This window comes from Eurytemora carolleeae, unplaced genomic scaffold, assembly GCF_000591075.1.
Source record: "Eurytemora carolleeae unplaced genomic scaffold, Eaff_2.0 scaffold67, whole genome shotgun sequence".
In the NCBI taxonomy this organism is placed as follows: Eukaryota; Metazoa; Arthropoda; class Copepoda; order Calanoida; family Temoridae; genus Eurytemora; species Eurytemora carolleeae.
Genome location: NW_019396097.1, coordinates 52,290 through 73,843, shown reverse-complemented (window position 1 = coordinate 73,843; position 21,554 = coordinate 52,290). Strand labels below are relative to the sequence as shown.

At 32.7% G+C, this 21,554-nt stretch overlaps 2 protein-coding genes across 3 annotated transcripts in view; both read left to right on the top strand.

The window, feature by feature from the left end:
* Positions 1-15,509, top strand: part of LOC111694840 (golgin subfamily A member 6-like protein 22) — a 31,539-nt gene extending 16,030 nt beyond the window's left edge. For both annotated transcript variants that reach the window (XM_023463873.1, XM_023463872.1), the window contains exons 2-19: positions 2,089-2,522; positions 5,025-5,057; positions 5,481-5,681; positions 5,919-6,009; positions 7,685-7,796; positions 8,306-8,373; positions 9,498-9,627; positions 9,763-9,830; positions 10,336-10,377; positions 11,343-11,411; positions 11,976-12,070; positions 12,318-12,404; positions 13,295-13,352; positions 13,467-13,514; positions 13,931-13,999; positions 14,488-14,558; positions 14,817-14,907; positions 15,222-15,509. In XM_023463873.1, the coding sequence (XP_023319641.1) occupies positions 2,464-2,522; positions 5,025-5,057; positions 5,481-5,681; positions 5,919-6,009; positions 7,685-7,796; positions 8,306-8,373; positions 9,498-9,627; positions 9,763-9,830; positions 10,336-10,377; positions 11,343-11,411; positions 11,976-12,070; positions 12,318-12,404; positions 13,295-13,352; positions 13,467-13,514; positions 13,931-13,999; positions 14,488-14,558; positions 14,817-14,907; positions 15,222-15,278 (1,449 nt within the window). In that variant the 5' untranslated portion in view covers positions 2,089-2,463 and the 3' untranslated portion in view covers positions 15,279-15,509. The remainder of the gene's footprint in view (positions 1-2,088; positions 2,523-5,024; positions 5,058-5,480; positions 5,682-5,918; positions 6,010-7,684; positions 7,797-8,305; positions 8,374-9,497; positions 9,628-9,762; positions 9,831-10,335; positions 10,378-11,342; positions 11,412-11,975; positions 12,071-12,317; positions 12,405-13,294; positions 13,353-13,466; positions 13,515-13,930; positions 14,000-14,487; positions 14,559-14,816; positions 14,908-15,221) is intronic.
* A 2,873-nt stretch (positions 15,510-18,382) lies between these two features.
* LOC111694856 (uncharacterized) lies at positions 18,383-20,109 on the top strand. The gene is made up of 2 exons (XM_023463892.1): positions 18,383-18,651; positions 18,857-20,109. Exon 2 carries the CDS (start codon positions 19,450-19,452, stop codon positions 20,107-20,109), a length of 660 nt encoding a protein of 219 aa, XP_023319660.1. The 5' UTR covers positions 18,383-18,651; positions 18,857-19,449.
* The last annotated feature ends 1,445 nt before the right edge of the window (positions 20,110-21,554 follow it).

The following is a 21,554-nucleotide window of genomic DNA, read 5'->3' as shown; positions in this document are numbered from 1 at the left end:
GGGGGGGGGGGGGGGTAATTATGAGGATTTGTAGAGAGAAAAATTCATGATTTTTTCTTTGGATTACGACTAGGAGATCCTTTGTTCTAATCTAAAACAAAGAGACACTGACTAAGAAATACCAAAATGTTTTTTAAATTAATTTTTACAAAATAATGTTATATTGTCTAAATTTGTGTGTTTTTTACAAATCAATTTTTTTTATAGCTCCATCTTATCCACTAAGAAGTTTCAATCTAAAACATTTTTCATATTAAAATTACCCTGTAAAATTTCAATGAGGAGTTTATGCCATTGAGGATTATTTTTCTGGACACTCTGTAATATGTGAATGTGGATTGAAATGCAGGACACCCTGTACACTACTAGCATCAACAGTTGAACCGGATTATATTTAAATTCTTGTGTAATGTGTATATAAGTTTCTCAATTAGAAATTTGAAACTTGGATTTAAGAATAAAAAGAAACTCTGGTAAGGCATGAAATGCAAGCCTTTACATCATTCAAATAAATGGAGAGGGATGCAGAGGGATGGAGAGGGATGCAGAGGGATGCAGAGGGATGCAGAGGGATGCAGAGGGATGCAGAGGGATGCAGAGGGATGCAGAGGGATGCAGAGGGATGCAGAGGGATACAGAGGGATACAGAGGGATGCAGAGGGATGCAGAGGGATACAGAGGGATGCAGAGGGATGCAGAGGGATGCAGAGGGATGCAGAGGGATGCAGAGGGATGCAGAGGGATGCAGTGGGATGCAGAGGGGTATAGAGGGATGCAGAGGGATGCAGTGGGATGCAGAGGGATGTAGAGGGATAGAGAGGGATGCAGAGGGATGCAGAGGGATGCAGAGGGATACATAGATACATAGATATATATTGATACATAAAAACATAGATTCATAGAGGCATAGATACATAGATACATGATAGATGGATCTGGATTTATATAGGAACATGTATATATACTAGATATCAGGTTGTACAAAAAAGGTTTAGAAAAAAAGAGTTTGTGGCAAGTGTACAAGTCCCTGCTTAATAAGCCCGAATTCCGAATGAAAGATTAATATCTATTTCACGTGTCTCCTTTATCTTCTGAAAAGGACTGAAAGTGATGGCAATGACAGTTTACATCTGTTGAATATTGAAAGCAGTTTTATAGATATTTATATATCTGATATAAGGAAACCTAGATATATATATATATGCATTATGCATGCATAGACAATACATAAACAAATACATAGATAAATTGATACAAAGATACATCATGATGACAAATGCATAGACAATACATAACAAAATATTTAAGACATATACATAGATAAATACATTTAGACATTTAGACATAGATATATAGATATATATTGATACATAGTTACATAGATATATATTGATACATAGATACATGATAGATTGATCTGGATTTAAATAAGAACATGTATATGAACAGATACATATATCTGTCCATATACATATTCCTATAAATGCATTACATAGATATATAGATAAATGCATAGATAAATAGATGCATGCAAAGATAGATAGATAGATACAGCAAGGAAACATGACCATAAATAATTTTTTGGTCTTAAAATGTATTTAATGTTTCTAAAAACATTTCTCCATTATTCATTAATTTGACATATTATTAGATTTAATGTTCATAATAATTTAACAATTTGATAAATTCTTTAGCGCTCTAATTTTGGAAGTAAAACAATTTTGGTAGAAAAATTATACACTAACTCCTTATTACATAAATGTACTAGTTAATATTATTATTATTATTATTATTATTAGTATTATCATTATTATTATTTTTATCTTTAATACTAATATGTTTATCATCAGTATTGTTTAATTATTTTTGCGTTTGTTTAAAATGAATTTGCAAAGACATCCAAAGTAACATATGGTCAAATTATGAACGAAAAATGAAATAAAACAATTCTTTCAAGATTTGCATTTAATATGTGTAAAAAGGCACTTAAAGTTGCAATTTAGGAAGATAATTTCAAATTGGCTGATGATGCAATAAACGAATTTTTCATGTCGTATTCATGGTATTCATGTTCTATTCACGTTTCAGACAAGAGTCCAGCGGATGGTGGATTGCAGAATAAATTGTTGATGCATATTTCAAGTGAAAGTTGTATCTCAACAACTACTTCTCATTCTACTTTATGCTACACAACCCTGTGTCATGAGTGTGTATGGTGTGTAGTCCTCCTGGACGCTCTTCTTGGAATCCGTCAAGGCCGGTGGTCAGTGTACAGTGTACATTTCAGGCTCCCAAAACTATTCGCGGATTTTCTGAGAAATTTCCCGCCCAATTTCTGGAAAATCATAAACGTTATATGACAGGCTGGTAAACAGGATACAGCATTCTCAAACATTAGAAGGAAACAGATAAATAACCTGAAAAGGAAAAAGTGAGATTCTAGTTGATGAAAAGTGAAATAAGATGTCAATGGCGCGGATTCATGAAGAACGAGGAGTGACGAGAATATGTGTCAACTCCAGGTATTATAAATGTTGATATTTGACACGAATATGTGATATTATTCATATTTACTCAGTTATATACACACCACGGGCAACTAGCAAGAATAAAGTATGTCCAATCTGTATCAGAATTAACTTTTAACTTATCATTAAAAAGACCAAGTGTCGTGGTCCTAATATTAGATTTTCAAAACATATAACTAAAAAGCTGAAAAATAATAAATAATAATTAAGATTTGTTCGAATGTTTAGATTAACTGTATTACTGGAAAGAATTGAGTCCTTGCAACGAACTTTGATTTTCTCATCCCTACATCTTTGCAAACCGATGTCTTAGACCACAGATATTTCCAACTATGAATTTTATATTATAGATCAGATATAATACCATGCAGGTTTACACCATCAGGTTAAAAAGATATAGAGATTAGAAAATTTAAGGGTAATTTCCTAGAGAACGATTTTTGGACCCCCCTCCCCCCTCCTATCAATTTTGTACATGGATCTAGGCCCCTAACCTGTCCTAGCCGCGGCGCTCGGCCCCCTATTCTGTCCTAGCCGCAGCGCTCGGCCCAGAAATTGTCGTAACCTAACCTAATCCTAAAATAATTAAAAAAAATAATAATAATTTTGCTGAAAAATAAGACGTCATTTAAAAAAATTGATCGGAGGGGAGGAAGGGGGGATGGGGGGTCCAAAAATCGTATCCTTCCTTTAGTATCAGTTCCTTTAAATTACCGTGACACATTTATCTAACTCACACTAATACTTGAAAGTGCAAAGACTCTTCTTACGAGAACTTAAAGTAAATGTCCTCAAATTTCATTGTTTAGACAAAATTTTGAAAACAGCTTTTTTATCGTTATTTTTCAGTTTTTCCAAAATTTCATTTTTCTCTTAGGATTAGATGTAAACTACTCGAATTTTGAGTTTTGGGACTATAGTCTCTTTAACACTAAACTCTCTCTCTCAATCTCATGACAATATCCATACATTTAAATGGCAGACTCACAAACATATACACATACCACTTTGCAACAGGGAGATTTGAAAATCAAATTTTCGAAATGTTCGATATTGCGAAAAAAGTTTTTTTTTGATAAAAATTGTAATTCAATCGCATATCATGCTTTCTTTGCATAAAATTATTAACTTTAATTAAACTTAAGTGCAGTTTGATTTTAAAATTAAATAATTTATTTTTATTATACTAGGCTTTTAGGGCGCTTTGCGCCCATCTTCTATTTAAATTGTGAACATGTTCTTTTTGTTTACATTTTAAAACAAAGAATAAAAAGATTTTGCGGATTTTTACAAATTAATTTTTTTTACAAAATTAAAAAACTTTAAAACACATTTTTTTATTTTTGTCATTCATAAACCTTCCTTGTGGGCCCGATCGGTTCTGCCGTTTTGACGTTTATTGGATACAAACAGACAGACAAGCTAAATTTATATAGAGATTTACAAAGGAATTGAGTCTTTGCACCAAAGTCAGATCTTCTTATTCTTATAGCTTTGCAGCACAATGATCAAATGATCAAATGAACTAGGTTTGAATTATTAAATGTAAACAACATCAGGTTGCAAAGATATAGAGATTAAATTAAAAAGCTACAGATATCTAGAAAAATTAAAACGACACAGTAGTCTTGGGAACCTTTTCGTTGAAGTGATAATTTCTTTAATTCTTTATTTATTAATTTATTATATATTAATTACGTTGCTATTGTTATGAAGATAGTTCCAAAATAAGTGATTTTAACATATTTCGGTGAAGTACCATATTAGATCTTCGATAACTAATAAAAGAGATTTAAAACGTAATTCAAGTAACTTTCAATGCAAAGATGACAATTCCCGATTAACAACGGTACCCTTAAAACCATTGTCTGATCAATTATAATATTTAATGTAAATATTAATTTTAATCTAAAACTGATTATTTTCAATTGGTTTCTGTACAAAATTAACTTGCCCATTTCTACTGTAGGAATCCTAAAGGAATGATACAAATTAGTCTATTTTAATAAAAAAAAAACGTCAATATCTTCCTCCTTATTGATCAGATAATGGTTTTAAAGGTACCCTTGTGAATCGGGTATTGACATCTTTGCATGGAGGGTCACTTAAACATTACGTGTTCCGACCCTTCAAACAAAAATATTTTAGGTAAAACTTTAATTGATGTTTATCTAACATTTTTCTTTCAATTTTACTCTCCTCAAACATGCAATAAAATGAAGGTTTACTACCTTAAATATGACTCATGCTAGAAATAAACGCAAATAAAAACCTATACTGTTAAAAACATAAACAAACCGTAAATGTTTTGTAAACATTTAAGAAAAATAAACATGATACTGAGCCGCCCTATGTTTGTCCAAAAATTAATTCAAATATGAGAAACTCCCGGGGAGGGAGCGACGTATAAATTAATTTAAAGATTCACAAGAATCTATATGATAGAAAAATTTATATTTTATTTTACAAATGTGTTTAATGTTCATTTGATTTCAGTAATCCTGATAGTGAGACAGAAGATACATTTAGGTAAAAAGAATATTTAGTTCACGATCATAATAAACCTTGAGTGCAAAATCATTGAACAGAAGTTAATTCGTTATTTTATAGATGATAATGATACTTCGAGTTATGACTTATTTTTCAAGTACAAAAAAACTTTCTCCTGATTAAACTGAGAACATTTCTTTGCAAGACTGAGATTTAAAAAGCTTTTTTTATCGCCTAATGTTTTGTTTCCGATTCAAATACTCAATTTACTACGTGATATAAGTTTTCATGTTAGGTTTTTGTTAAATTGTACAGTAGTTTTTTATTTAATTATTGTTTGTTACCTAAGAAAAACTATGATTAACAACTTCTGATTTACAATTTTTTTCGAGTCATTGAATGATCTTATAAACCTTGAACCCCTGTTGTCTGTAACATGTTATTTGTATTGGTCTTTTTCAGTGTGAGCAGTTTCAGTAGTACAACGTCATCATTAAACCCCTCCAGGGCGGAACATGGCGGATTTTTGAAAGCGCGGCATGCTAAAAATGCTGCGGAACGATCAGAAAATGGCGGGAAAAATTATTTTCGTGCCAATCCAATTCAAGTGTTGCAAAATGGAGACGAAACCCCGACAGATCTTAATAGATCTATCAGCATGAGGTAACTGCACAGTTTAAAAAATTGTTTAACTGTAATTTATCAACTATCAACGTAAAATTATTGATAGATCCTTAATTAGAATAGTGACGTAAACTCGAGTGTCGACAATTCTAAGTCTTTCCTAAAAAGCTTGGCTCGTGGCTTTTTATTTAGCAAGTTAACTTTATCAATCGTTAATCGCACTTTAAAGTGACTTTTCCAATTTTTAAAGTAAATGGTTAATTTAAAATATTTTAGTAACCTAAGTCTAGCTGCTAATAGTCCCAGCCCCTCAACTGCTCGGGAGATTCGGAGTATCACAAATAATTATCAAAAATTATTAAACAAGGTGAATTGTTTTTATTTATATTCTGAATTGATATTTTAGGATTTTTTGCTGTTAAAATTCAGCGTTTCTCTGAAAACAACCACAATAATACAGTTTATTCCAGAACTTCGAAGACACCGGAAGAATTTATAAACTGTTGTTTTCTAAACTTGCTGATAATGGAATGCTGCAGATATTTAGTATCCTAATTGAATAATTAGATGGAACTCTTTAAAGTTCATGGCTATTTACTTATTTTTTCAACTACTGCTCGAGATTTAAAAAAAATATGGAAAAATTGTCAAAACGCCATTAAATGAATTCTTTCGATGTCTCCAAAGTTCTGAAATAAACTGTAAAATTTCGTATTTTTTCTTGAACATTTTTTTGAGTTTTACATCATTGACAAACAGACAAGATTATGTTAAATATGTGCAAAATACAGGATGAAGAATTTAACCTTCAAATCGTGGAATTTAACGAATTCAAGATCGTCAATTAAGACCAATCAATTTAATCAATTTAATCAATTGACTTATGATTTATCCGGCATTCCGGCAGTTAAGTAACTAAACAATTATTCTGTCATTTAGAACTTTTTATTTTTATTTTTAGTCAATTTATGCATGGTTATGTTCTCAATTATTTTAATGGACTTATGTCAAAATAAGATGGATTGGTCGTGTTGACAATTTTTTTATTAAAAGAACTAAAAGCGTAATTTCAAGTGACCCTCCAAGCAAAGTTTTCAATGCACGACTTACAACCTTACACTTAAAAGCACTTGTCTGATTAATTATCAATTAGAATTCAATAATTAAAATTTTGACATCAAATTATTTTGATTCTGGTTTCTCTACAACAGTGATTTGCACTCTTCTATTGCAGGAAGACATCGGAATCATCGGAATTAAATACTTTTAAACCTAGAAAAACGACAATATCTTCCACATTGATAATAAGATAAAGATGTTAAGGGTACCGTAGCTATTCGGGCATTGTCATCTGTGCTGAGTGCTTTGAGTGTCACTTTAAATTACGACTACTGCAGTCCCTTTAATGGGTTTTAATAAAACATAAATACAAACACTGGTTTCGTCATCATATCCAAATTGACCTGAGACAGTTCTCCCAATCGAACACTCTTAGCTGAGAACTCGTGCCATGTCCGATTCACAGCAGTACCCTTTAAATCACATCTATATCGTGTTTTTATTAAAAAATGGTTGAATTCTGTTGATGTTAGTTGTAAAATGTATAGAAAGCACAATATTTTTTCCTCCCGGATCAGAAAAACCTTTAAAGGTTACCGTTGTGAATCGGGACATGCACTTGTTTTGATGATATTGAGATCTATGCTTGATCTAGACCCTGTTGTTAATTTGCTGATTGGCTTAATTTTTATATTCTGCATTGTCTCAAATTTTCATTGGGGAACTCGAAAGACCCGCGGGAATGTTCTTAGCTTGGTTTTGAGATTCTAAGTTGAGTGGGTCAAATTTTGTAGAAAAAACGCTAAATTGTAATTTAAGGCCAAGTGTGGGTAAACAGTGGGAGTAAATATGAGTACCCTGGACAATGCATTGGTCCCAAAGCTATAATAATAGTATAAAAACCATTGATAAATTGTCAAGACGACATTTCGTAATTTCTTTCAATGACTCCAAAGTTGTGGGTTAAACTATTTGCTGTTCAGGCAACTCATGAGATCCGTAAGCTGAGTTCTGAGAAACATGATCTAGAGCTTGAGATGGAAAAGCTTCTAGAAGCTAACGTAGAACTCGCCACAGAGAGCAAGAAGCTTCTAGGTAATCTACATTAATAGAAATGACCGGGCCAACCTTGCAAGTGTTGCCAGGGCCTCTAAGTATGATTTTTTGTAACCTTAGATATAAAGATTTTAGAATTTGAAAGAGTACTAAGTAAACTCCTGAATTTTTTCTTCAGAATATAATTTATTAGTTTGTATATTAGCCTGGAATTCTTATTAATTTCATGTGACGCCCAATTTAATGGAGGTTTACTTGAAATATCGTCTGCAGGGGCTGTTATAGTAAATTTAAGTGACCCTCCATTAAAAAAAGAAACAGAGGGGCATACCTGATTCACAAGGATACCTTTGAAACCTTACTCTGATCAGAAATGTGGAAGATAACGTCGTATTTCTAGCTTGAAAAGTTATAAATTCTAATAATTTCTCGATTATTTCTTAAGTAAAAAAGTGTTCCGTTGTAAATCAATGGAGGGTCGCTAGAAATAACGTTTACAGTCCCTTTAAGATGGACCAAAGTGTCAAATAAAAAATATTTGTGTTTAGAGAGTAATCGAGACTGGAGAGCTGAGAGGGTTGGATTGATGAAAGCTAATCAAGAATTCGTAGACGAGGTAAATTCAGTTTTATAGCTGTGTTAGAAAAATCCTAGCGTTGTTTTCGTTATATCAAAATCTCGGAAAGAATCTGAAAAAATATTGTTTAAATTGATTCTCTAGAAACTTAACTTAGCATTAATAGGAACTCAGAAAACTTGATGTAATCTCATAATCTTTGGTATGATCTCCTACAACCTTGATACAATCTCATAAAACTTTGATATTATCTCAATAAACTTTGATAAAATCTCTAAAAGCTTTATAGAATCTCATAAAATTTCAATTTAACCCCATAAAACTTTGATAGAATCTCATGAAGCTTTGATAAATTCTCAAAAAACTTTAATAGAATCTTTTAAAACTTTGATAGAAATTGAATCCCATAACTTCATTTTTCTAACGGATCTTTATATTAGTAATAATTATCTTGGCAATCACCAACCTTTTTAGTTAAAGGTAGATATTGAAATATATCAATCTGGAATTAGCCAAAACTCTAGATTAGTTTTAACCACAGATTTGCTAAGATAGTGCAGGGGAGGTTTCTTTTTTGATAAACTCACTGTACACTGTACTTGCAAGCTTTCCAAAAATCTTTGTTTGACGCATTTTTTGAATGAGTACACTGCACTGTACAGCCTCTCCGATATTTTTTTTCGCGCATTTGGTTAAAATCTACAGATAAAAGCCCTGTTGTATCAAATGTTACTGCAAGACTTGAAAAAGTTAAACCTCACTTGTCCTGTCTGTGAAATCTATAAGGTTGGACTTGAAATGAGCCATATGCACTTTATTTCCAAGAAGAATCAGGAATTTACAGAATTCATTTTGCAAATCTTTGCAAACTGTTCAAAAATGACTTTATGGACAGTTAATACAATAGAATTTGATAATCTGCGCATCTTATTATTAAATACAAAATTAAACTAAACTCAGGAATAACCATCGGAAGTATTTCAATTTAACTCTGTATATGTACGTCACAACTCACGAAGAACGATTTCATAATATTTTTTTTGCAACTTGGCATTTTTTCTTCTTTTTTAATCTGCAAAGCTTATAGCCAAAAATTATGGTTTTCTTAATTCTCATCATTGAATTTTATTTTAAAGAAACCCGAATTTGATAACTTAATTCAGGTTGAACGGCTTTATCGAGAGGAAGAAATCTGGGAAGAAGAAAAATCCAAGATGGCCGAAGAAAAGAAAATGGCCGATCATCAGCTGACAGAGGAGCGCAAAACGTGGGCAGAAGAAAAATCGAAATTAGGAATGCATAAAACTTTATCAAAATAAAAATATATATTTTAATTTAAAGTCTTACTCGGTTTCTGATTTTTGGGGAAATTAGAATTTAGAATTAGAATTTTAGAATTTTAGAAATTAGTATTTAATGCAATTTTAGAGAAAAATATTGCTGAGCTGGTTCAATCCGTCAAAATTTTATCAATGGACAATGATAAGCTTATTCAGGTAAAAACATAATTTTTAAAAATTCGTTAATTTTTAAAAAATTCACATGAAATTGTATTATATTAAACTAGCTGAAGTGCCCGGCGTTGCTCGTGGAAAAGTTCGAATCTTGAAAAAAAATTTGAATTAAAAAGAATAAAAATTTCGAATTTTGAAAAAAATTTGAATGTTTTTGTCTTATGTTACCCCCCTGGCACCCATGGGTTCCCTGATAATAATTCAGCCGTTTGGCCAGCTGTAGCTAGCATATATAGAAATATATACAGAGCGTCCCATATCATATTAGATTATCTCCAATCTTTAACGCCAAAATACGCACATAATACTCGAAAAATTTATTAAATTTTTCAAAATGATTGATTCGTCCTAAATTTTCTGATTTGTCCCCAAAATCGTAATTTAGACCCATTGACGCGGTCTAATTTGATGTGGGACACCCTGTACATAGAAGAGCTTTTTATTTATATAGAAGGTTTTTTATTTCATTTAATTTTTTTTTTTGTAGGAAAGAGAATCACACGAAAAACAGTCGTCTAAGTCAAATCAGGTTGAAAATAACTTTAAAGGGTCTGTTATCGTCATTTCAAGTGACTCAGTATGACAATTGCCCAGTTCAAAACAGTATACCAGCTGTAAACCTTTATCTGATCGATAATGTGGAAGATTTTGTCGTTTTTTAAGATTTAAAAGTGTTTAATTCTGATAACCTCGGATAGGTTTCCCTATATAAGATTTGCGCAACTCTCTTTTGCAGAGAAACCTCCAACCACAATTGAAAATAATCAGTTTAATCATTAATGATATACAATTAATATAATAATACTTGATTAAACAAAGTTTGGCCGGTATTAAATAACGACAACGAAAAATAAAGTAAAAATTATACAGTAATCTAATTAGATAGTTAGGAACATATTTCTCAAAAGATATTCGTCAATAAACCAATGCTAAAATCGATTATTTCGTTTTCATTATAATATTAAATTTCTTATCTTCTTTAAATTTTTTCGCAGATTTCTTTAAATTCTTCAAATGTTGTCTTTTCAATAATAATTCTAGAAAATCTGCGAAAATCTTTGTGAATAATGAGAAAATAGAAACTAATAATTGAACAAGACAACTTATTTTCAATGACGTCTGTAGTTTACTGTAGAACTTTTTTTACATTTTATGTCGTCGTTGTTTAATAATTAAAAAAACTAGTTCTGAAAACGTATCCACTCCCAAAGTAGGAGTTTTGCGCTCAAATTCAGGATTTACTGATCTTTAAAAAGTTTAATATGTCTCAAATGAATCCGAAAGAAGTTTTCCACAACACTGCATAATCAGTTCAACTACCTTACATAGCCGGTCACTCCCTTTAAGCTTGTAAGATAAATGGGAATTCAATTGGTTTTTTTTGCAAATAGAATATTTTTTTATTGGATTTTCTTAAGCTGCGGACTCTATGGTGGGGGGGGGGGGCTAAAGGGGATTTTCGTTGGATTACGTCATCATTAAAATATACTTTAGGAGCTTAAAGAAGAGTATGAAGAAAATCTGGTAAAATTGCAGGCTACAGTTTCAAATCTCAATGCCCAGGTAAATCTGGTAAAATTGCAGGCTACAGTTTCAAATCTCAATGCCCAGGTACTGCATTCATGCAATTAAGAATATTTTTTCATGGCAATATTTGTCGATATCAATTTTTATGGAGATTTGAATTATATCTGAGTTGATCGCTACATGTATTATTTGTTTTTTTTTAGTACAGTTTACATTATGATTCCATTTTTAGGAATAACAAGAAAAATCTAAAAAAATTGGTGAATTGAAACGAAACGAGCTGAAAATATAAATTCCTTGAAAAATTGAGTACTCAATAATGATCAGTTTCTAGAGGTCTATAGAGGGTTTCAACCTAATTATAATACTAACTTGGGAAACTGAATTTTCTCAATAGAATTCATCTAACTCGGTTTAAAACCTTTATACCGATTAAAATTTGGGTCAGTTTAAAAAAAAACAAAAGTTCAAAACCGACTTACTATTGGTTTTATGGCTTTTTCTGATTAAAGGTTTCTGTAATTTTCCAGATAGTGTCTAATATTTTATTCTAATTTTGTCATTTTTAAATGTCGTCACTGTCTGAATATTTATCTGCAGGTTGTGAATGAGAGTGAAGAACGTGAAAGATTAGAGCAAGAACTAGAATCCCTTGCTCTAGAACTGGAGAAGAAGGCAGAACTAGCAAAGGACAGGTATTTATATGCATTTTGTTTTAAAGGGATTGTATACGAAACGACAGGGATTTTTCTTTACGGGAATCAATGAAAATAGTGTCCTCAATGGTCTTTTACACTGAGTCATTGTAAGCTCCTATTTTATAATAGTTGGGGGGGCGGGGGGGTAACTGAACTCCTTGTGTATTACTAGAATATCAATCAAAGTACAAAATTGTACGGTGTCAGTGTACATACAAAATGTAAAGTGTACTTAAATATTTAGGACTATAAAGTTTGAGCAGTTGGCCCGTAGAGCAGAAGATTTATCTGCTCAACTATTCGAAACACAGATGGCGAAAGATCAGCTTAGGTAGGTGGAGGGTTTAATGAGGGAATTAGAAAGGAGAGAGGTTTGGGAGAGAAAGATTGGGAGACATGCAGGGAGAGATGTTGGGAACAAGGTTGGGAAACAGAATGTGAGAAAGGTTGGTAAAGATTTTGTGAAAGACGTTGGGAAAGATGATGAAAAAGATGTTGGGAAAGAGGTTGGGAAAGAGGTTGGGAGAGAGGTTTGAAAAGATATTGGGAGAATGGTTGGGAAAGGGTTGGGATACATTCTGGAATACATGCTGGGAGAGATGTTGGATGAGAGGTTTGGGAAAGTGGTTGGGAGAGAGGTTGGGAAAGGGGTTGGGAAAGAGGTTGGGAAAGAGGTTGGAAAAGAGGTTGGAAAAGAGGTTGGAAAAGAGGTTGGAAAAGAGGTTGGAAAAGAGGTTGGGAAGAGGTTGGGAAGAGGTTGGGAAAAAGGTTGGGAGAAAGTTTGAGAAATAGGTGGGGAGAAATGCTGGAAGAGACGTTGGGAGAGAGTTTGGGTAAGAGGTTGGGAGAGAGTTTGGGAAAGCGGTTGGGAAGTCATCCTAAGAGAGAGGTTGGAAGAAATGCTGAAAGAGTAGTTGGGAAAGAGGTTGGAAATGGTATTGAGGTTGGGAAAGAGGTTTGGAGAAAGGTTGTTAAAGAGGGTGGGAATAGTATAGAGGTTGTTAAAGAGGTTGGCAATGAGATAGAGGTTGGGAGAAAGGTTGTTAAAAAGGTTGGGAATTGGACGGCGGTTGGGGAAGAGGTTGGCAGAAAGGTTGTTAAAGAGGTTGGGAGAGAGTGAATAAGAGAGGGTATGGGGTTGGAGGGAGGTATTGAACAGAGCTATTTTAAAAAACAAAAATATTGTAAAATTAGTTTGTTTACGTTTCCTTTTCCTTTCAGTGGAGATGTTGAGAAAATGTGCAGGGAAGAAAAGAAAATGAAAGTGGAAATAGATCAGGTTAGAAATCAGATGTTTCTTAATTAACAATTTTTGTTATAAAAATTTGAAAAATTTATGGCTTCGTTTCGTCAAAAATCATAAATTTTCTTAATTTAATTACAATTATTTTAGTTGAAAGTAGAGAAAGAATGGCTGGTTTCTAGAGGGAAAGACAACAAGGTAATTTTAAAAAATTTATTTTAAAAAATGACGAATATTGACGATATTTCAATTTCATCTGAAAAATATCGATTGCGGTTTCTCAAATAAAGGGACTGTTTTTATTTTTGCAGCAGAAATAAGAGAGTAAATTAAAAGACCATTTCGCTTTTCTTGTTATTGAGAAACGACGAAATCTTTCTCAATGTTACTGAGATACATAGATTTAAAATGTATCGTTGTTAATTGGGCATGTCAATCTGAAAATCGAGCATTTCTTAAAATTGTGTCGTCATCCTTTTCAAAAAATGGCCGTTTTAACTAATTGTTATAAAAACATGGAATGGCTTTACTTTTAAAATTCCGAACGATGATCGTCGGATATCAAAAAAAAATAACAAAAAATTCAAATTCTATTTTTGTTTTATTTAATTTAGAATTCTGGAGCCGTTAATGAAGAGGAGGCAGAGAAACTAAAACAAGAACTCAGAGCAGAGAAAGAGAAGGTACAAACATATTTTTGTTCGGGCACACGATTTTACAATGAGGTCTTTAAACCATACTCATCGTACATTGACAGCCCAAACAATGAATCTTTTATTGAAAGTACTGAACCTTTTCTTTAAAGTGCCGAACCTTTTCTTTAAAGTGCTGAACCCTTTCTTTAAAGTGCTGAACCTTTTCTTTAAAGTGCTGAACCTTTTCTTTTAAGTGCTGAACCTTTTCTTTAAAGTGCTGAACCTTCTCTTCAAAGTGCTGAACCTTTTCTTTAAAGTGCTGAACCTTTTCTTTAAAGTGCTGAAACTTTTCTTTAAAATTCTGAACCTTTTCTTTAAAGTGCTGAACCTTTTCTTTAAAGTGCTAAACTTTTTCTTTAAAAGTGCTAAAGTATGAATCTTAAGAATTTTTAGCATCCTCAAATAATTAAAAGAAACCCCAAGAAATAATAAATAAGAACATTTTTAAATATTTTAAACTTGATTTTTATTTTCAGGTGCTAAATCTTTGTACCTGGAAGGGTCAGCTTGTCAATAAAAACAAGGAACTCCAGGCAGAAAACGAAAAGTAAGAAATTATTTAATGATTTTAATTTTAATTTAAGAATGTTAGATGTGGAATTTAAAAAAAAAGAATTTTGAAGAAGATTTTTTTAGCCTATGTGGCCCCAGAGGTTCCATTAAGAAATGTTAACCAATTCGGAATTCGGACAAGCCTTATGGCCAGCTATAGATGACATACAAATATATATATATATATATTGAATATATATATATATAAAAGTTAAAAGCTTTATTATAAAGATATAACCTACCTATTTTCAAGGTTACGGTCGCGAGCAGAGGACCTGGAGGCTCTCATGAACGAGGAGGTTCAGGATATCAACGAGCTCATTGGGGTCATCAACAATATACAGGTAGTTAAGTATACTGATATACAGGTCTAAAGGGATAATAGGGATAATAGAGATAATAGGGATTATAGGGATAATAGGGATAATGGGGTCACAGCCTCACAAGAGTTAGCATATGGAATAAGGTCAATAATAAGAAACTACTTTAAAGAAAAAATATTTCGTTGAACTCTTGTCTCGTGTTTGATATATATGTAATACTAATTAAATTCTAAGCAAATGTTCTTGGCCTAAAAAGTCGTCGTTGTATTTTATTTAAGCAAAGTTTAAAAATGTTAAAATTCTTTAATGAGATAATATTTGTAAGTTTTGTTTAGAGTTCAACTGGACAGATTGTGGATCCTAGCCTACTGAAGAAGAGGTATCTGAAATAAAAAGCAGAAATGTTCCCGCCATAATGAATATATTTGAAAATTTAATCACTTAAAAAATGTTCGTATATACTTTAGAGCTATATTTTTTACAAAGGTACCTATTCATCATTATTTTTGAAAATTCTTTTATCTATTTTGTCGTAAAAATTGTAAAAAAACAAACTTTTATGATGCATTTTTCGATGTGCCAATCTGTACAGTATTTATGGTAATAAAATATTTGACACATTATTGTTTTTGATTGTTTAAATCTTTAAATTAACTTTTTACAGAAATCAAATCAAATCAAATCAAACCATTGTGTTCCTTAAAAGTTCCAATTCTAATGAGTTTGTTATTCCCATTGCAGTGCGGTCATGTTTGGAGCACAAGCTAAGTTAGGAACTTTCAATCCCTAAAATGTGAATTTTTGTATTATTCAAGGGGAAAAATAATTGATTTTAAATCTTTATTAATTTTTTAGTAAATCAATTGCTTACTTTTTAAGCACCCAACTTACTATAAATTAATAAGATAGCACTGGTATAAACTGCACTGGTATAAACTGCACTGGTATAAACTGCACTGGTATAAACTGCACTGGTATAAACTGCACTGGTATAAACTGCAAATGGTTTATTTTGAAATAGTTTCAAAAACACAACGTTTAATTAATGGCTCTTCATCTTAGGGAAACAAAGTAAAATTTAGCAAAAAGAAATATTTTTAATATAGTATATTTAAGTTTAGAACAAGCAAGGGAAAAGTAAAAAATATTTCACATTGAGTTCTGAATTGAAATTCTCTACAGCTTTCTTTTGGATTATCAACTTTTGGATACATCTTGGACTGGGCTTTTTTCATTTCGTTTCTTAATCGTTCGGAAACGACCCCCACTTTGTTAGTCTTTTTCAATCGTTCAAAAATAAATGAATTTCGTTCATTTTCAAAATTATCGTTCATTTTCGATCTACTTCGTTCGTTTTGTCACTGAACGATGGTTAAGTAAAATCGTTCATTGATAGTTTTTAAACAGTTTTTTCTGAAAAAATCGTTCGTTCAGTAATGAAACGTAAAGTTTATTTATAAGTTGGTACGAAAAAATTGTGTGTTTGTTGTAAAAACTTTCGGTTTAAAACCTTTTGGAAAATATGTTTCTTTAAAAAAATAATTCGTTCATGAAAGATTTTAAATGGTTCGTTTTTTTTTACTTTTGTTTTTTAAAAAACGATGTTTTTTTCATTTCTCTGAACAATCCAAGTTGTTCGTCCATCGTTGGATTTTTTTCTGAACAACAGCATCGTTTACAAAAAATGTTTTTTCGTTTACAAAACAAGGCCCATCTCTACATTATACATCAACACAATTAAACTCTTGTATACTACAATGGCATTATATGAAAGTTTACATATCTAATATTTTTTATGTGTATAATAGTGTTTAAGAACTATGTATATAATAATTGTTTCTTTTTATCGATATTTTTGATATTTAACTTTACCATTGTAAATAGATCTTCAATGTTCTTTTCGGTTCCCTCAACAAATTTAAAATTTCAGCCAACTTGATCCAGCAGTTTGGCTCGGCCAGACATTGCTGACATAAAGTTATATTATATAGATAAACTTGATCCAGCAGTTTGGCTCGGCCAGACATTGCTGACATAAAGTTATATTATATAAATAAACTTGATCCAGCAGTTTGGCTCGGCCAGACATTGCTGACATAAAGTTATATTATATAGATAAACTTGATCCAGCAGTTTGGCTCAGCCAGACATTGCTGACATAAAGTTATATTATATAGATAAATGAAATCACTGATAGGACAAAAAATGTAATTATTTGTTTATATCTTTATACAGTTTCACAGTTTAAGCACCATAAATATGGCTCATTGAACAAAAAATAATCTCGTTTAATGAGTTAAATAAGCATGAATTAAAAATCAAAATACCTGTACAGAAAGTGTAGCAAAGAATCCTATCTGTTTTATCTTTGTAATCTAAACAACATTTTAAAACCTCATTGGACAAAGATCGATTAAAAAAAAATTGGCGATTGAGTAACAAATTATTAAAAGATATGCATTCTAAATATTTATAGAACAAACGTTTGAGATTTAATGGTATTTAAACAAATAAAATTTACTGAACACTTTCGGAAATTAGTTTTCTTCTCAAAGGAAATGAGTTTTTGCCACAAACTCTTATTTTGTAATCCCTATATATTTGCAAGCCAATGTCGTTATAGACATTTGATATTCCAAGCTATGAATTCTGTTACACTGCATGAATAGTCTTAGTTTGAAATATCAAAGGTTCACAACATCAGATTGCAAAGGTATAGGATTTAGAAAACTAATTTTTCTTTGATTCCACATTTTATGAAGAAATGAAGCCCCTGTAGGGTGACTATGCCTATGGTTTTGGCTTTAACGATAAAATTAGAAAAATTATCTTTTTCTAGAAAAGTATTTTTATACAGGGTGTCCCAAAAAACATGGGAGTTCAGTGACGAATTCGATATCGTCTTTTCAAATAATTCTTTGATTTAGCATAGTGATACCTACTGAGAAAGCTGTAATCTGTAAGAGTTTCGTCTGCTATGTTTACATTTTGTTTGTTTATGTTTTGACTGCAACCGGTTGTACTTAGTAGTGTAACAATGAGTGATTTTGTTGATCTTTTACGATCAGCGATTCAAGGATCTTTTTAGATCGCTCAGATTATAGCTGGCTAGGGGCATAACCCCCTCCCCCCCTTTATACCGTTCGGTTGGACTTTTGAATACTATCTTGAATTCTAACGGATTTATTTGAGTTTGCATGCGATTTCTATAAATAACCCAAGCCAAGCTGAAAGTTCCGTTATTCCAGAAACAAGGGGGCTGAGGGGGCTAGCCGGCCAACGCCCGGGGAACTAGGGTTAAATGAGAGCCCAGGGTGGAGCGAAAGGAAGGGAAAAGAATCAGTTGATCGTCAGCTCCCTTAAACTGAGGTTCCCTTGAAGATTCCCCATCACTCTGAAACTGCTTCAATTCATAATATCTTATTAGTATAGTATCAATCGTTTATTTTTTGTATCTTTGTAAATAATAAATTGTAAGAAAAACCGACTCGACGAATATTATATTTACAAGTGTTTGCCTTTTAGTTATTTCTTTCATATACAATATGGTGACAAGTTCAAAAATTGGAAGCCCAAATAGCAACACTCGTTTTTACTAATATTCGGCGAAAATAGTTTTCTAGGATTTCGGCGCACCCTAACCAAAAGCTAGAGAACTATCGGTAAGCTCGCGCAGAACACGGCATTGAAAATAGACGCCAACTCATTCTAAAACACAGTTAACAGTTACATTTCAAATTGTGAACATTTTACTGAAATTCCAAGGTAAAACAATTTTATTTTCATCTTGTTTAACAAATTGTAGATTCATGAGTATGGCGAAATATTTTCATCGAGCTTTAATATTTTGTTTCGACAGATTAACGTAGTTAAATGACGCGAGTTAAGTAACATGTTAGAAACACGGACCGATAAAATGTTTTTTAAAATTCAACGGATTATTCAACCGTACTCCATTCTTATATTCTAGGATGGAGAACAACGGGGGCCTGGAGGTAGACCTGATTGGTTCCTCAGCTGGCTAAAGGAGGTGTTCCTGCCCGCATCGCGCGACCCTCTAGCATCGCAAATTGAGCAATTTGAGAATGCAGTGGAGCAAATCCCGAATATTGATGAAGCAATTAAGAAGTCGCTAACCACAACGCTGTCCACGGAGGCGAGAATCATCTTGAAGAAAGAAGATGACAAGTCGAAGGTGCAACAATTGCTCAAAACTCAAGTCCTGGCTATTGATGATGCAGTATCCCCCATGCCGTGGAGCAGGTTAACTGAATCTGAGGCGAAGATTATATCACGAGTTGTTGAAAATATCAAACAACAGGATTTCGCGACTAAATCTATCAAACACTGGTCTATTCATTTCTCCGACCTGTTCGATAAGTTTTTTATCGCAAGTAGAGTGGGCCGGATCGCTGTTGTTTATAATAGTTGTTCCTCCAGTTTGAAGCAACGTCTTCTGGCACTAGATGTCGGTAATGAAGCTCAGAAAGATTCCTACTTTACCTAAGCTTGCTGCAACTTATAACAGCAGTGGTACACTCACCCAACACGAAGGATGATGCGATGTTACAAGTCTACAAAGGTTTCCGCCAAGCTAGTTCAGAGTCAGTCCAAGCGTTCCTGCAGAGAGTACGGGATACAGCCGAGGAGGCCTATGGCCCATCCTCGAGCTGGACAATGTCGCAAGCTTCTCTCCTCCTGAAGAAGATATGTGAAGGATTAAATTCATCAGAGTTGGCTAAACTAACAGCATCCATAGTAATTTCTGTCCCGTTCCAGTGGAATATTCTTTGCGATTCCATAATCCAATTCCAGCAAAGAGTAAAGCCGGCCCAGCCTGACCCAAATGTTAATGCAGTTCAGCAAACTCCAACCAGAACTCCAGTCTGTTTCAAGTGTGGCGCGGCTCACTACATGCGTGACTGCAGAATTTTAGTTTGTAAGTACTGCGGACAGAACCACAAGCACGCTGACTGTTCAAAAACCGGCCAGAGAACTTTCTGCGCCAAGTGTAAGAGTAGATATCACAACACCAAGGGCCATTTCAAGTATGTACCTGAAGGAGTAAAGCTGCGCCCTCAAGGAATTAACGTGATAGAAGCTACATCGTTCCTAGAAGGTGCTGTATCAATGGACATGGATCATACAGGTAACCATTTTCCCCCTTTATACCGTTCGGTTGGACTTTTGAATACTATCTTGAATTCTAACGGATTTATTTGAGTTTGCATGCGATTTCTATAAATAACCCAAGCCAAGCTGAAAGTTCCGTTATTCCAGAAACACGGGGGCTGGGGGGGCTAGCCGGCCAACGCCCGGGGAACTAGGGTTAAATGAGAGCCCAGGGTGGAGCGAAATGAAGGGAAAAGAATCAGTTGATCGTCAGCTCCCTTAAACTGAGGTTCCCTTGAAGATTCCCCATCACTCTGAAACTGCTTCAATTCATAATATCTTATTAGTATAGTATCAATCGTTTATTTTTTGTATCTTTGTAAATAATAAATTGTAAGAAAAATCGACTCGACGAATATTATATTTACAAGTGTTTGCCTTTTAGTTATTTCTTTCATATACAATAGTAGAACAAGAAAATTACAGTATACAAACAGAGTAAACTTGTCTGTATTATCTGTTCATCTTGCGGAGACAAATTATAGACACATCTTTGCAGTCTTTTACCCTTTTCATTAAATAAACTCTAGCAGACATAATAATATTATGGCTTTTGAAATTAGGTATTACAATGCTAATTCATAACAAAGACGATATCAAATTCGTCACTGAATTCCCATGTTTTTGGGACACCCTGTATAACAGTGATGTAATTGTGCTATTATTTGTCACGCTTTTATACGTCCTCTAATAGGTAGAAAGATTTAGATCTGATTTCAGGCAGTTTATGGTACAGGGTGTCCTACGAAATATGACAGTTGGTAAATAGTTTAGAATGTCTTCTTCCATAATTTTTTTAATTGTTTGATACCAAAGACAATAATAAAAATGTTATATAGAAGTCATGCTATCGTAAAATTAATTTCAAAGCAAAATATATTTCTGCAAAAGATTTTGTAAACGAAATTAACTGAATAAAGTCTTTACGATCTAATACAGTGTATGGAAGACGACATTCAGAACTATTTATCAACTGCAGTCTGAGTCATGCTTCGTGAGACACCCTGTGGGTTTCTTCTCCTTCAAATGAACTGTGTAGGATCAACTGTGGAACATTGGAGAGGAAATCTTGAACACCTGATCTCAATATTCACTTTGGGCACTTTAAAATTTGAGGATAAATGCTTGATTTATTAAAATATTACAGTTAAACCCTAAATGAGCCATACACCAAAAGACTTTATAAAATGTCGTCTCGACAATTGTTCAATGGGTTTTATACTATTTTACGTAAATCTCAGTATTTGCGAAAATAAATAAATAGCCATGAATATGTGAGAACAGTTTTAAAGAGCTCCATAATCATTTCATAAAAAAAACTAAATATCTGCAACATTCCATTATCAGAAAGTGAAAAATACAACATTTGATGAATTCTTTCGATGTACATGGCTTATTAAGGGTTTGACTGTATGATATGTATATTGTATATAGGGAGTCCCAATAAACATGGGAATTGAGAAGCGACTTTGATTTCTGATATTTATTATATAAAT

Coding starts and splice junctions, on each gene's coding strand:
- LOC111694856 (XM_023463892.1), top strand. CDS start 19,450: ATGTTACAAGTCTACAAAGGTTTCCGCCAAGCTAGTTCAGAGTCAGTC.